Below are 17,347 nucleotides of genomic sequence, written 5' to 3' on the forward strand. Positions count from 1 at the left end.
GATCAATTACTGAACATGGCACACACGGTAACATGGCATCTATTGACATTAAATTAATTGACGCACCTTTGATAATACTTTGGAGTTTCACTTCGGACAGAGTAACTGGTTCCGCAGAAACCCAGTCTCCATTCATCTATCGATCGATGTTCACCGTATTTTGCTTACTTTCCCGGTTGTAAATACAGGTTAATTATGCTCAGAATCGTTATCGTGATAAAACATCCATCAACTCCAGTTTATCAAACCGGACACTGTGTCTATCGGTGTCTGTCTGTATGATGTTTTGTGACAATAAACAATAGGTTTTTCCGCTGAGAATTGTTGTACTTCCATTCAACCAAAAGTTCCGAAACTTTCGAAACAGGCTTAAATAATGTGGAAATTTCGTGGAAAAGTTTCTGCCGGAACTACGATAATGGATAAATTTCTGAAATGTAAAACCATTCAACCGAAAATCAAATGGAACGGAAATTCCTGGTAAGAAATGTTTGAAAACTTAGGTATTTCTTTGCGAGGCTGTCCTTGCCTCAGGAAATTCGAGAAAATACTATTCCTGATATGCACTGAGTGGGGGACACTCTAAACACGTGACTGGAAACAAAGGATCTATTTCGCTAGAGAGTTTTACGGGCTTCAAAGAGGGGAAAGGACTTGGGTTCAAACAGTAGGTCAGTAGTAAGGTACGTTCATTGGCTGAGTGAACCAATCAGATCGTCTAACACGAGTAATCCACAGTTCGGAAACCACGACTTGAGATGGTCTGTGTGAGGAATCCCTGCGCGAAATTGTACACCAGCGTCTTTCATGTCTCGGAGTCCATCTTGCTACGCGCCGTAGCAATAACGAATCGTGGAGAGAGGGTTTATGGACAATTCTTCCAAGTGATCCAAGAGTAATGACTCGAAGGTGGAAGGTGTGATGAACCGAAACGCTTCCCTCAGTTCTATTCCATTTCGGATCCCATTCTGCTTTTCAGTAGCAAATATGATCTTTGGGGCATCCCCTAGTGTTTTTTCGCATCCCCTGCTTTGACAACATGTTTGTTGTGACGAATTCCACTGTCTGCACAATAACGGCACCAAAGAGGCATGTTTTGATCATTGACTCCTTGCTAGTTTGACTCAATGAAATAAGGCACTTGAAGCATTATTTTTATAGCTGAGCTCCGGCGGCCCAAAGGGTCGCCAAGCGGAGCCCCATTATCATAGAAACCCGTGACTTGCTTTTCTCGTGCAACATGGCGGCCATACTCCAGTTACTAATTTGACCGAGACATGCAGCCTTGGTTTACAGCGTACATCTTTGACACTGGACAACCATGTTATGGTCAATTGACACCTGTCAAGACAAGGTATCCGCAAACCAGTATCACGTGACCATATTGCGGGTATAAATTTGTTCTTGTATAAAAATGCTTCTGTAGTTTGAGATTATTCGAACTCTGAAGGCCAAACAATGTAAACAGAAAACCTTACCGCAAAGTTAAAAAAAAAGCAAATCAAAATTATTGCTTATCCTGAATTAGTTTGGGTTAGTCTAAACGTGGTCGCCCATGGTCTTTGTGTTTCATTTCTGGGTAAGACACATTAATCTAAAATTGCCTCTCGAAAATGCATTGTAGATGGGTGACTTGACCAAACGCTGGCGACTTACATCCATCCAGGGGGAGAAGAGCAAAACGTTTAAGTTGCTTTATGGGTCCGGGGGAGGGATCGGCCTCTGGAGGGTGGGTGGTTATGACATATTCTAATTTCCGGCCGAAAAAACATCTAAGTTGGTATAAAAAAATGCAAACAGATCGAAATAAGATGTCCATTAAACACATTTGTGTATCTGTTACAGCTTGCATCCTTTCAGAAAGGGATAGCTTATTACAAGTCATGTATAAATACAGAAGAAATTAACAGAAGGGGTTCCAAGCCTTTACACGATCTGATAAAGGAATACGGATCTTGGACTGTAACCTCAGACGATTGGAATGAGGAGTCCTGGGACATGTTAAAATATATTTCTTTAATGAGGAGAAAACTGGCTGTAGGACCGCTGTTTACTGTGTTTGTAGGCGCTGATCAACGAAACAGCAGCATCAACGTCGTACAAGTAAGTCATTCTCAAAATATATTCTCGCATAATTACGAAGTAACTTCAACTAGGCTTTTGTTTTTTCGCTAATACTATCCTGCAAATGCAAATGTACCTCGCCGACTGACGCACCAAGGGAAGGAACAGACAGACTGTCTGACCGACCGACCGATCGACTTATCGCTTCCAGGTGGATTGTGCAAGATAAGGAAAACCATGGAGAATCCCTCCAGTTATTCTCTTTACTTCAATGCAACATTTGCCCTATTAAATTCAAAAGAAAATAAAATTTAGAAAACCCATAAGGGCTATGTCTTAAACGGTTGTACTTTTGTCCACTAGATGACACTTTTTTTACATTTTTCTAATAGCGGGTTTTGAAAATACATATCATAGGCCGGCACTAGTTGTTATGTTGGTCAGTTTGCTAAGGAGTGTACAGTCTTTCCGTCCTGTCTTTCTATCCTGTTTTCCAAATGTGTCGTTGATGTTTGTGCGCGAGTCAGAACGGAAGCTGGATGCAGCGAATTTCATTGAAGTGCTACTATGATTAAATTTTTACCCCTTGAACTTTTACGTTTTTAAACACATAGAATTACACGAAAGATTTAAAAGGCCGTTTAGTGTTTGGAAATATCTGCGTTGGTTCCGGAGATATTTATGTTTAAAAAATGTATATAATATGCAGATTAGGGGACTGATGACTATATAGCAAGAGATAACTCGGTCAATTTGCAGTAGAGAACATTGAAACGTAGTAGGCTAATAGTTCTACGGCAACACACCTACCATGATAAAAAATTATGTTCCCATGGCAACTCGCTCTTTTCCAGTCCCCTCCAACCTGATTTTAATATGTAGCAAGGCCACGAACTCGACCTACCTGCCATACTTGCTTAAAGAAAGAGTCGGTGGAAGAGATCCATAACCATCTGAACTCTGTAAACCTAAACATACTGCTTAGTAGAAGACAAGAGGCTTTCTTTTCTGGACACTACAACCACCAGGGTGCATGGAGAGATACGAGTAAGTGTATACAGAAAACCAACACATACAGACAGATGCCTCGACTACAACTCCCATAACCCAGTCCAACACAAACGATCAGTGTTGTGTGCCGGAGCAGTCGGTAATGAAGAAGGACCGAACCGGATTAAACCAAACGATTGACTTTTGTTCCGCCGTCATAATTCGTGAATTACGACTACAACGGTCAGGCATTACTCGCCCTGAATGAGGGGATGTGGGTCCTAATACACTGCAATCAGTTGTACCATCGACACAACCAGAACGATCCAGAGGGAGGAAACATGTTCTCAAAGTCTTGCGGGTTAACAACAGGCTACCCTTTGCGGTTCATCAAAAATCACAAATCTTACCGCGACCCCTCTCGCGACGTTTCTACCACTGAACAGCGACAGCTCCGACGCTAGAGATCTTTCACCTCGAGCAATTCAGTGGTCATTCCCTATGTCAGAGGCGTCTCTGAGGAAGTCTCACGGGTGTTACGCGATAACAATGTTAAAATAGGTTTCAAACCTCTTAATGTTTTACGCGCTCGCTTCCCACGGCCCAAGGACAAACCCCCTACTTTTCAGTCAAGAAGTGTGGTTTACAAAATCGATTGCCTTGGCTGTGACTTCGTCTATTATGGACAGACAGATAGAGTTTTGACAACTCGATTAAAAGATCACAAGAGGGCGGTTCGAGTTGGAGACAGTAACTCGAAGGTAGCACAACACGCCAATCAGTTTGGCCATGACATAGAATTTAATCACACCACTGTTGTGGACAAGGCTCGTGATTGCCATAAGAGACTTTTTCTCGAGGCCTGGTATTCTCGTAGAAACCGAAATGCGGGCAACGAACATTTACATATCGACATTCCGAATATTTGCAAGTCACTCACGTGATTTGTTATGTCGCTCAGCAGTGGCTCGTTACATTTCGCTGACGTAGCACGCGCAGAACTGTGAACCTTTAATTGTATTGATCTAGAAAAATTGTACTTCATAGATATGTAATTTCCTTTTTATTCAATTTTTAAAATCCTTGTACATAACTTTGAGGGAATTTTATCATTTAGTCTTAATTTTACGCAGGCGCCTTTTGATACCAGCCTATGGCTGATGGGGCTACCCTGCTTAAATAAAGATGACTTGACTTGACTTGAACCGTTAGGTAGCCAGTAATTTCCGTTGGCTTTTTAAACCGACGAAGACCGAAGTTGTTCGGTCGAGACGTCTTTGAATAAGTAGCTATAATTATTGTTTTGTACGTTTTAGTAGAGTCAGCGTCAAACTGAACTTCGAATGTATACTACTGATGTCCATCCCTGACTGCGATTTTAACATTTTTAGTTCGACCTAACATATTTATATGCTTTAAATGAGTGGTGAACGGAAACACCGTTAAAGATGCGTGACACTTGCAGTTAAATAGTTTATAGGCTGATATTGTAACAAATTATTAAAAAGTGTCATAAAAGTCTTTGAAGAAACAGACGTTTCGGGTGTATAATCCTTCTTCAGTGTTCAGAAAACCGTTATACTCCTGCAGACTGAAAACCGTTATACTACTGTAGTAGTATAACGGTTTTCTGAACACTGAAGAAGGGTTATACACCCAACTTTTATGACACTTTTTTGATAATGTGTTATAATATCAACCTATAAGATATTTATGTGCTTACTGGATCATGCAGATGGAGCATCGTTGGCAAATATCAAAATGAAACGCCAAAGGTGGCCAGAAAACAACCTTCACTTTTCGCTTTAAAAGGCTATTATGTTTGATTCTCATTTCTGATACAAATTGGCTGAGATATCTTTTTTCATCATATTTGATCAAAGTTCGGTCGAGGTTATGATGTCATCACTTGGCCAATTTGCATATTTAAAAGCCCGAATATCTCTGGAATGAAAAGAGATATTTCAAAATATTAAACAGCATTTTTCTTCTCGTATAAACTACTTGTTTATGCTTTAAAATGGCTTAGATAGGGAAGATGCTAATTTCGTCATAGTACTGAGCACTTTAAAATGAAAACTGAAGGTTGTTGATTTGACTAGTAGTCCAGTGGCATAACTCGAAATTTCAGGCAAATTGTTCACTTTCCTATACAAGCATCAAGTTTGGCACACTAATAGTAGTCACCAATACATTTTCAGGTATAGTGCCAAGTTCGGCGTCCACTGGTTTCCATTGAAACAAAAATTTATGAAGAATCATGAACTTACTCTGTTTACCCTAGTTTATCAGCAAAATACTTTCATTTCAGTGGTTCCAACTTTTTTACAAGTTCGTTATGTTTTAGCATATGTCAAGTTGCCGTTAACTACGCGTTGCCATGGAAACAAAAAAATTACCACGTTTGCTGAAAATCAAAGAAAGCTCTGCATCTTGTCGATGGGCCTCCGGTTGGTTTGACTATTATCTGCAATAAAACCTATAGATTTTTTAGGTGTTTTTAAATTTGCGAATCGCAATAAACTTAGTCGCGAATGAATTGGTCATCACACACATAAAGCAGGGTAGTAGCGCTTTGACATCTTTTGCCGCAGCTCTTTTTGCAACAATCTTTACAGTTGGCTTATAGCGGTTGTCGATGACGCGTTATCGATTTGATCTACTGCTTCTGCAGTAAAAATGCCCATTTTCAGCTTAGGAGGGCATACTGTGCCCATTTCTTTTAGGTATTCACAACTGCATTTGCCAGATCTGATATAGGACAAGCATAGCACTGTTGCTCTTGGCTATCTACATGCCAATAGCATGCAATCTTTCAACAGTTTCTTTCTCGCTCAGGTATATATGCATGCAGCATCACGCCTATGCATACTAACACAGGGATCTGTTGACATTTGACATGCCGAGTACATTCTTTGAATTTACGGGCGCGCTTCATGACTGGTATTTAGCGTTTGTCCCGCAAGAATCATGGTTACCGATGCCAGCAAAGTCTGGGGTAATGGTTTCTTTCGGCAGTTCTGAGAAAAAGGTCCGATGGCTGTGGATCATCTATTGTACATTTCTTTACGTACTGTGTTAGCCGTGCGTCCAAAACACATCACATAGCCATCGTTTTCCTCAAAAGAAGCGTAAAAACATTAGTCATCCTATGCTTTCGTCAAACATTAGCAACACCTCTCTAACTTGGGTGTGAGCAATTAATAACACGTGTATCTCTTGGTTCCCTGCTGCCACGCTTTTTGCTGAACAGCCCCTTTCTCAGTCCGAGAGCTTGGAAACGGTAGTGCGCGGCTGTCGCGTTCTAGAATTTTGTATGTGGGAAATCAACTCAGCTATAATAATAGATTGGCTGTTACATTTTCCCTTTTCTTGACGACTTCTCCATTATATTGTTAAGTTTTCGCGCGTGGTTGATCAGCGCTGCTATAGATAACTCACGTGATATTTGGCTCCAAGGGCAATCATTGGATATTTAGCTTAGATACTAGATTCAAATGGCATAACTCGTGAGCAACAGATCGGACGCAGGATCGCAGTCGAGAACTTGTACTCGCCTCTCTTAAATCACTGTTAACCTCCGTAGCCGGTTGCTTCCAAAAGGAACATACTGGAACATTTTTGCTTTTGGAAAATACTTTGTGTTTGTTTGGTGCTTCTTCGGCCGAGATAGTTTCCATTTTAATATGTGGTCCAGTTTCGTTCCGTGGAATTCGTCAAGATTTATATTAAGTGTCACATTGACTTTCAAATGACCGAGCAATGCCATTCTCTCGTCTAAGTTTTACCAAATCAACCCATTTCATCCCCTATATGTTCAAGCTAACCATTTTCTTTTTCTAACAACGGTCTGTACTGTACGTAGTTGCATCGAATTGCATTTAAAAAATTTAGAATGAGATGCCACTCCCACCTTCAAACCAAGAGAATGTGTTACAGAAATGTGAGGGTAACAAGAGCAAGTCCAGATTTATGCAAATTAAGGCCTCTATTCATTTAATATTTCTTACGGGAAAATTAGCTGCTTTTGCATAAAAAATGGCGAAAAATGACAATTCTAGGACCACGTGCATAATAACGTAAAACCATAAAGTAAAAACGTGGATTAATTTTCGAAAAGAACAAGACCTTCGCGAGGGGTCTGATGAGTGAAAAATCTAATTATCGCTAACTAGCTGGAATTGTAAAATTGAGCTTGGCACTATATCAGGAATTAATCAGAGTTAGTTTGCCCATAATCCTACAAAGTTTGGTGCTTGTATCAAAAATCACACAATTCAAAAGCTATGCCGCCGGACTACAGACTTTGAGCAACTCAGTGTTATATACATTTCTTCAATGATTCATATATATTCCAGGTATTTTTCCTGAGAAATATAATTTTACAAATCACAGGCTCGGAAAATTGTTAATTTAATCTTGTTCCTCTGACTGATTTCAGATTAGACCGATAGCCCTTCTGGGACTTTCAAGAGATCGTTTGACTTCTAATACCACTGATGGAAGAAAGGTGTGTTTTTTGTCGTAGTTTATTACCATTGGATGAAAACAAAAATTGGGACAGAAGGCGTGCTGACATAATCTGGCAGGTCTCCAGACAACCCAAGTTACCTCTGCACATCACTATTCTTTAGATCAGTTTTTTAATATAAAAATTTACTTCCATTTTTTGATTCTGAATGCCAAATTTATTGGCATTCAGAAGTATTGTTATGGGTGCGAGTTTGACTTTGTCACTCGATCACTTCCTGTTAACTTTACAGCAAATCTGCTGACGGTGTACGTCGCTTTATCATTTGAAAATTTGCAGATTTGCCATCGGATCTTTGATGCGAATAATGAAATAATGGACGCTGTTTTTCAAATGTGCTACCACTGCTACCCTTAACATGTATACGCGTAAATCTCTTTAAACCTTCGCCACCTTCTGGTGATCTGAAACGAAATGAAGGCGCCAATAATTTATTTACTGAACTAAATAACCTTTAGAAGTATTTTGTGCGTAGTGTTTAGTAGCCTTGTATAAGCGTATAACCTTCGCCACCTTCTGGCTTTGATCTGAAACGAAATGCTGATAATGTATTTACTCTTTAAGCAAGTGAACAAGGTCTTGATAACAGATTGTTAAGGTTTTCAACTGAACTTTGTTTGTTACAAGTAACTGTTTTGCGAATACAGGATATTGAGGTGTTAGATTGAAGCTGACAATAATGTATGTATTAGTAATTCTGTTCCTTTTCGGTATTCTTGAACGAGAATAGATCTATGTTCGAAATAGCGAAAAGTTCTACGCATTAGTCTTTGTGACAGCTTTGTTTAGAACTGTGTGAAGCTGTCGGATTGAAGCCGACAGTAATGTATGTATTGCTGTTCCCGTTTCTCGAAGCAAGTACGCTTGGAGATAAAAATGTACTAAAAGAGGCAGCTTGTTTCAAGCTCTTCGCCGACCAAGCGCAACGGCGCCTGTCAACAGCGCATAGAAACAAGGCAAGGAATACATTTCGTTTCAGTTCTTGAATTTCAAATGACTTACATCGGTAAGAACTAATTCCGGCAAGGGCTTTTGCATTCAGAAGTAGGCTCTAAGAACTCTTTGATTTAACATTTGGAGTATCGTAGTTTGAAAAGCTATGACGTTTAATCCGTGACTTTCTCCTTTAAATTACGAATCACTCGAAGGGAGGAGAAACAGAATCAAGTACTGTTTGTACGAAGGGACACGTATCATGGGCACTGATGTAGCAGCGTCAAAATCATTTGCTGTTCAATCGATGGGTCACGTAGCGTGGACATGTTGTACCGAAAGATTGTCTTGTGTGAGCTGATATGTTTTTTTTATTAGTATGAATGAGAGTGCAATTAAGGATTTACACTACGAGTGATATTTGAAAATTCTGTCAAAATTGCACGAGCCTTTAGGCGAGTACAATTTGAAAACGTTATCGAGTGTCACGAGTAGTGAAAATCTTAATTGCTCGAGCTTTCACCCGTTAAATCGGTTGTTGGGGACATTTTGTCATATTTAGTCATAGAAGTTGGGATAATTTCAATCTCTTTAACAAGTTCGAAGTATATTACCTTATTACCTTCAGGGTAATAGGGTAATATACTATTCGTATCCGTTTCTAAAATATTATCAAATGAGTGCCATAAAACCAAAAACAAATCTTTGGTTAAGCAGATTTGCGATGCTCAAAACATAACTTATTATTATCATTTTTTTTTTAGTTCTACCCAAAAGGGTTAAGTTTCTCCATCGCCATGTGTTGAAAGATTTTTTAATGATCTAAATTATGTTTTTTTTTTTTTTTTTTTAATGTTATTGCCTTACAGAACACAGAATAAATGATTACAGTACTAGATACTACTTGGGAATAACTACTTACAGAGCTGACATTAACTATTGTACTAGACGAAACTTATTATTCTTACAATACTATACTTACAATGTTCACACTAATAGTGTTTACAGCACCTTTTAATCCACAAAAATAAATCTAACACATTACAATAAAAAGAAAAAAAAAACAATGAAGATGGTACAAAAGGGAAGAAAACGAAACAAGTGTTTCAAGTGTATTGTTAGGTTGATTACGTATAGCATTACTAGTATGTGAGAGCGAAGATAAAGAGCAGAATGCTGTGAAAAGCTCGTAGGTGACAGCGTATGTACGAGATGGTTGGCAAAGTTATGTTTTTAAAGGTTAATTCTTAACATTTTTGCTAGTTTTTCTCAATATTTTCATGGGTTTATTGACCTGTTCCATACGAAGGTCTTCGCGGAAGTGTAAACGCCACAAGCCAATATACCTCTGTTTTTATTTCGTTTACTTTCAAACCCGAGATAACGCCAAAACTGTTAGGAAAGAGCTTCAGCGAAACACATATGTGGCCGGATTCGCAAAAACATAGCCATAGAATTTTACTTGTCACTGATAACCTTGATACAATTCTGTCCTAGAGCTAGCTTTCCACGAGGCTTATCGTAGCTCAAATAACAGCAAATAACTCTCCTGTATGCCTTTTGAGGCCAGGAAGACTGAATTCACCGTCTTTTTGTTGAATCATGAATTGTACAATTTATTTAGTTGGACATCTATTACCATGGAATTCATATGCTTGAGCCGAGTATTACGTAGTACGTCCACTGAACATATAGGGCCGAACTCACACACGACCGCTCTCATGTGGCTTCGATAGCTCAGTTGGTAGAGCATTGCACCGGTAACGCAAAGGTCGTGGGTTCGAATCCCGTTCAGAGCCTGAAATTTTTTCAGGTCATCTTTCCAGTAGTGTTAGGCTGCATTCGCATCTTTCATTATTTAATTAAGGGTGCTTTCAACATGAAATTGGAGTCTAAATCAATATGAACGTACAGATATCAAAACCGCGGCGGAGAGCTAATCTATCGCTTTCTAAAGGCCTGCATCGTCCTAAATGGACTGAACAAGTGCTTCCCATATCGAAAATCGATTAAACCTCAAACAAACTAGGCCATAGTTAGCAGTAAGCGAACACTCAACATGTTGTCGTTGCGTCAATTATCGCCCGGAAGCCACGCAAATAAATTTCTTCCGCGCTAGCGAATCACAGACAGTTCTGATAGTTAGCTAAGCCGAGAACGCCTAAAATTGATAAAACAAGGAAATTCTACTCACGATTAGCGCTTGAATTCATGTTCTTCTCTCTGCTCGTGGCCATGTTTTGCTCGCAAATAGCAATGTCCCGGATGTACTTCAATTTTGTCGAGCGCGGAATGGCACATCCAGATTTCAACAGATTTTTTTCTGAGTCTTTAGCTACATCAAAGTTCAGAGCAAATGACGCCAACAGCAGCTAAAAATGTCTAGTCCATTGCACGTCGAAGCCCTAAATTGATGTGGCTAAAGATTTTTGCTGTCTAAAGCAAGAACAACATTATCGTTACAGGTCAAACGGCCTACTGTTGCGGGACTAAATGTGACCCGTACAGTTTACACACCTCCTCAGGCCAGCCTCACGTACGATAATGGACGACGCTTACTAGCAAATCGTCAGACTTGGGCCTTCATTGGACTTAATGATGTCCTCGGGCAGACTTGCTTTAGACAGCAAATACAGAACGCTAATCGATCGCTCCTTGTCAGGGTCACCGCGCGAACTGAATTCAGACGAGTGTAGCCTGGGCTAAACTTAACACAAATTTAAAAGGGGATTGGGGAGGGGGGGGTGGTGGTCGATAAATAATGAAAAAAATACCTAAATCAATGAAACATGCGGCAAGGAGTTTCTACATTTCATGCTAGGTAAGATATACGAGCTGCTGTCATAGCGAAAGCAGAAAAAAAATGAAAAAAACGAATAAATCAAAACACACTTGATTCAGTCTTTAACACCGTTTTCATAAATCCAGACATATAAGCCTGCATGACCCAGAAAGGTCGAAAAACGAGCGTGTCTAATTTCTGTCGATCTTTCTAAAGCATTTAGAGTCAAACCAGGGAATTTCCTGAGCAGTTTAGGACATTCTGTGCCAATATATGTCTGAATTTATGAAAACCGTGTTAAAGACTTTGCACCAAAATAGCGGGCATGTTTTTGGAAAATCGGTTAGATATATGATTGTGTATTTGACAAAAGTCGGAAGATCTACAAAAACGCGCAGTTTAATTTCTATTTTACCTACTTAATCCATTCGATGGTTAGTGCGGAATGCACTACTGGGATGATTTTGGGGGCTGTCGTCCGCTTAACGGCTTATGACTCAATCAGTCTTTTGGTGAGGAAGGGGTGGGGTCGGGTAGGAAACTATGTGTGCTAAGATAAACGCGTTGTGCCTTTGTTAATTCTTTATTGACATCTCAGAGCTACACTTCTGTTACCCAAAACCCCTTGTGCTCCTTGTGGTGCTATTGTTTTGGAACAAAAACAATTTCTTTCAACCAAGGATACAGGCTAAGGGTACATTTCAACTGCGATGTAGCAGTGTTACCGAGAAACACTCCGTTACCGTCCCCAGAGCCATGCGGTTTGTATATGTCGTGTGATAAACTACCCTCTCGTTTTGGCCGGGATAGCAGTTATATTTCGGATAGCGTTATTTCTTACTTTTTTAGTGCAAAGAAAGCCACTATGACTGCGCATCTTTAGGATTTAAGTCTAGCTCGTGGAGTGGTGGCTTTTACGGCTAATGGTTAATATTTTGGCTATTCACAACACTCATAATGATATGCAAAGTTGAAATACGTATCAACAATGCAGTTTTGTCGACTAGGTGGACATTCTTCTCACTAGTTACGTAATAGCTCTGGAATAAACACCGAGACGACTTGTTCACCCCATTAATGCTCGGTTCGGCATTTTCTAAAAAAGAAACGGCTTTTTCTTTCCTCTGTTAGCTTCTCGTATTTGTTCACAGCCTCGACCAGACTTTTTTTGTACCTTATCTTTCACCCAGTCACGTAAAATATCGAAAATTCTGAAAATTTTCTGCCATTTTAGAAAACAGAAGAAACATGTTTGTCACAATGACGTCATCTATGCGTCTGTCCTGTAATAGATCATAGGTGAGAACCAATGAAAATGCGAGAATAATTTGACTCATCGTATAATGCCTTATGAAATACCATGGGCCTATTGTGTTACACTGTGATTTACACTGTGTTACGCTGAGTTACAAAAGGGTTAATAATTAACTATTATTGCACAATATATTAGAACCTGCTTAGAGCGGACACCCTGTATTAAGGGGACACTAGTGAGGGTCCCGAGTTTACCCGCTTAATACGGGTTTCACTGTATTTTTTTTATCAACGGATAACCTCTGCCGTTCGAACGGATGAATATTGTTTGAAAACGGATAGGAGAAACCGTTCGAACGGCTGAACGTTTTTCTGAACGGATAACCCCAGCCGTTCGAACGACATCCTATCGATCTTGTACGGATAACAAACGACAAGTGAACGGTTTTTGCCCGTTCGAACGGATACCCGTTAGTGCACGTTTTCGCGTGAGAGGTCACAAATGGTTGAGTTTGTTCAACTACATGTTAAACTATTGTATCCCCATACATTCAATGGGCATAAAATACCCATTCTTTTGTATTTTAAATTCTCTGCCCTATCTGTACCTCGTCCTGTCAATTTACCAGTGTACAACTTCTAATCGATCACACTTAAGTCGCAATTTATATTAACCAACAAACTCAGTTCTAACTAAGTCCTTCTCTTTGTTACAATTTTGGTGTCAACTAGAGCTGTTCATTTACTCCTCTGCATTTCATAAGAAGCATGTCACCTTCTGATTTCATTCAACATTACTTTTTACTGCAACATTATATCTACAAAAATAAAGCAGTAGCCACTTGCAGTCATAGACTGCCTTTTACTTTAGCTTGTTTTCAGTGTTGGAAAGTGTATTTATCTGTCCTGTATCTATCTTATTCTGTATTTTATCGATCCCAGAGGAGATGATAATCTTCGATGTCTTCAAATTCTTTTATCGAAATTTTGTAGCTAGAATAGATAAGGTCAACGTGACGATCATCTTCTTGTAGACCAGAATCAAACAACCAGTGTGAAGAACCAAGATTTCCAGATTTTCAAGGTGCAACTATCAGTCAAAATAAACCAATAAAAGCGTTACATCCACGCTATAAATACAATTTGGGACCTATCGGACTATTTAGAAGGGAGTATTTACGCGAGTAAATACTCCCTTCTAAAATAGTCAGATAGGTCCAAAATTGTATTTATAGCGTGGATGTAACGCTTTTATTGGTTTATTTTAATTGATAGTTGTACCTTGAAAATCTGGACATCCTGGTTCTTCACACTGGTTGTTTAATTCTCGTCTACGAGATGCAAGCACGGTACTGTATTTGCGTCTGGCGTATGCTTAAAAGCGCCAAAAGCGAAAATTTGTCCCAAAACAATCGTGGACAAAAGTCCTTGGGACACTTATGTAATTTAACGAATTGTCTGTGTTTTGCTACTGAAGTTTGTAAAAAAGCGCTGCTTTCCTTTTAAAAACGCATTACTATTCCCCGTCCCCACCAAATACAATGTTGAAAACCAGAAGAAATTGCAGGTAGTAGTTTTCAACATTGTATGGGGGGTGGGGGCGAGGTTAGGCAGGTGAAGTTGTATTTGCGTCTGGCGTGCCCAAAAAAGCGCCGAAAGTGAAAATTTGTCCCAAGACTTTTGTCCATGATTGTTGTTGTAAAGGGGGCCGGGTTGTTCGGAAGCCGGTTAACGCTAACCCAGGATTAAAGTTAGACAGAAGTATAAATAGTTCTTGTATACAAAAGTTTTTCACTGCTTTTGTTTTGTATATTTTGAGATTATTCAAACTCAAAACAGAAGGCCAAACAATATACAGTAAGCCTCACTGCTAAGTTACAAAATTCAAAATCAAAGTTCTCGCTTAACTTAGGTTATCTTAAGTGGCTCCATAGGGAAATCATTTATGGCGTTATGTTTTGAATGCTGTTTTTGCATTCGTTTTTACAACCCAGTCCTCTCAAACTTATTACATGTAATAAGCAATGATTAAATAGTGTTTTACTATCATCTCTCTTAAAATTTTGAGTTTTAGTCTCGAATTTAAGAGGCCCTGCGCCTAAGAAACGACCGATGATTTCCGGCTAAAAAATAAAATCGGCCGATTTTTATCTCCTAAGTAGAGGTTACCGAATACTATTTAACAATGAATTTCTTTTGTTTCAATTTCGTTTTAAACCAAATATATCGAGCCGCAAACTTTTTCCGTCTGATAGCAGCAAAATCAGGCCGAAAATAAGGCCCCGCTAAAAACTGTTCGGAAATTACTATCGCAACGCAAAATAATGAGAAAACTACACAGTGTTGAAGAAAAAGGCCTTTTAATGCAATATCATTTGATAAACATCAAAAAACTGCCGAAGCGATTAAAAAACAAAGTTTCAAATATTGCATACTAAATTGGATGGAAAAATGTCGTCGCCTGACAGCGGCCATTGACGTCATTTGTCACGTCAAGTCGTAAGAGCGTGGGAAAACGAGTCTGCAATGTCCTTCGGGCGGTCAGCGGCTAGGGATCTAGTCGTGACCCCATAACTCAGATCACGCTGCGGCCAAAACGGTGTGGCGTTTGGGGAAGTTTTTCTTTTCGAGTGACCATCATTTGTGAAAAATAACATAACATTGCTCCACTAAACGTTTTCTGGCCGGGAAAAATTGTTTTCCTCTTTGTGCATTCGTTTGGATTCCGCCGCTGTGTAGACAAATGACGTCAATGGCCGATGTCACGCGACGACATTTTCCAGATTCAACTTTCGTTAGCAGATGGTAATTTCGAGTTATTTTCTTTTTCTGCGTATTTTTCATCTTCCTTTCGCTTTTAATTCTAAGTCCTTCTACTTAGGATGGTCTTGGAATGCCTAGCAAGGTTTAAAGTGGCGTTTAACACGCCATTCACGGCCGTATTGGCAAAAGAGAAGTGTTTCGCCGAAGTAGCAGGATAACGGTAAACGCGGTAACTTTGAACGCTTTGTACAAGGTCAATATACTTTGGCCGAAAAATGTTTTTTCAGAAACGTGATGTATATCCCTCCAATGTCTGATTCATCACTGTGACTACTTTCAAAAGCGTTGAACTTTTGAGAAATAATTATTTTAAAACCAGCTCCAACGTTCCATCTAATTTAGTATGCAATATTTGAAACTTTATTTTTTAATCGCTTCGGCAGTTTTTTGATGTTTATCGAATGATATTGCATTAAAAGGCCTTTTTCTTCAACACTGTGTAGTTTCCTCATTATTTTGCGTTGCAATAGTAATTTCTGAACAGTTTTTAGCGGGGCCTTATTTTCGGCCTGATTTTGCTGCTATTCAGACGGAAAAAGTTTGCAGCTCGATATTTTTGGTTTAAAGCGAAACTGAAACAAAAGAAATTCATTTTTAAATAGCATTCGGTAACCTCTACCTGGGAGATAAAAATCGGCCGATTTTATTTTTTAGCCGGAAATCATCGGTCGTTTCTTAGGCGCAGGGCTTCTTAAATGCCGAAACCGACGTGTTTTTTTACTTTTTTTGGCTTTGCTTATGATTTTCTTGAAATTCCTTCGGTGAAATCTTCCAAAATTTTCACAGCACGTCGCATCCTGCGGGGTACGAATTTTAAACATGAAAAAAGCATGGTTTATAGAGGCAGTTTTTTCGATTTTTGCAAATTTATGTCTTTTACCGCTGCGAAAAAACTGGTCTTATAGAATTCCCAGAAAAACGAGCTCCGACTAAGGTAAAATATTTACTACCAGTCTGCCAAATTTTATGGAATTTCACCGAAGGAAACACGAAAAAATTCACTGTCAGTTTTACTTTGTGTGCTCATGTTGACGTCATAAAATATCGAAAAACACCGGCGCTTTCCTTGGCGCGCGCGCAGATTACTTAACCTTTCGTCCTCAGCGCGCGTGCGACCTCAAAACCATAGGGAGCCACCTTAATCGGGCTTTGAACAACCTGGCCCAGGGCTCCGCTTTTACGCTCGGCTAAATCTATTTATTATCAGAATTAGAGAAATGTTCACACTGGTGACATAACGACATAGGTTTATAAACCTAACGACTTAAGAGGGACGTTATGTCATTATGTCTGCAATGTGATCATCCTGACATAATGGCATAATAGCAACATAACAGCATGAACAATAACATAAGGAAAAAAAACTGATCTTTTCCTTATGTCTTTAAGTGGATGTTTACATTATATGTCATTATGTCGTTATGTCGCTAGTGTGAACCAGGCCTAACATCGAGGTTTTTAAAGATAAGATATCTTTCTCATTTTGAGAACAGTGTAACATGCTGTTAGCTGGTTTCTGTTTTCTTTCCTAGGGACGAGAAGTCTATAAAGACTTTCTTTTTAATCTGACAAGAGCATTAGGAGCAAAAAACGATTCACACAGTGAAATCATGAATATCATCGACTTTGAGATCAAACTCGCTCAGGTTTGTTCCGTTTGTATGTATCATGTTGTTTTTCCATTGGTTCCGTTGTCTTGACACAGAGAATCTCCAGTAATGTATTTCGGCCATATTTTTCACTATGTTCAGGCCATGCCAAGTGGTAGAAAAGCCTATGATGACAAAAATTTGTACAGGAAGTTGACAGTTAAAGAACTAAACGAATATGCAGGAAGTGATCAGGTATGCTCCATCACCTTAAATACTGTAATTGCACCATAAAATTAACGTCTTGTTACATTTTAGCCCATCAGCACCAGTACACGTACACCATGCAAACCCGTGCTTTTCTTACAAAGTCTCGAAATC

General features: G+C 39.3%; 1 protein-coding gene across 5 annotated transcripts in view; it reads left to right on the forward strand.

Moving 5' to 3' along the window:
* Positions 1-17,347, forward strand: part of LOC145482671 (endothelin-converting enzyme 1-like) — a 434,574-nt gene that overhangs the window by 14,395 nt on the left and 402,832 nt on the right. For all 5 annotated transcript variants that reach the window (XR_014048794.1, XM_081461302.1, XM_081461304.1 and 2 more), the window contains exons 4-7: positions 1,846-2,103; positions 7,496-7,564; positions 16,910-17,023; positions 17,129-17,221. Coding sequence is in view for 4 of the 5 variants with exons in the window: in XM_081461302.1 (XP_081317428.1) it covers positions 1,846-2,103; positions 7,496-7,564; positions 16,910-17,023; positions 17,129-17,221 (534 nt within the window). In the remaining variant the exon portion in view is untranslated. The remainder of the gene's footprint in view (positions 1-1,845; positions 2,104-7,495; positions 7,565-16,909; positions 17,024-17,128; positions 17,222-17,347) is intronic.

This window comes from Orbicella franksi, chromosome 3 (genome assembly GCF_964199315.1).
Source record: "Orbicella franksi chromosome 3, jaOrbFran1.1, whole genome shotgun sequence".
Lineage (NCBI taxonomy): Eukaryota > Metazoa > Cnidaria > Anthozoa > Scleractinia > Merulinidae > Orbicella > Orbicella franksi.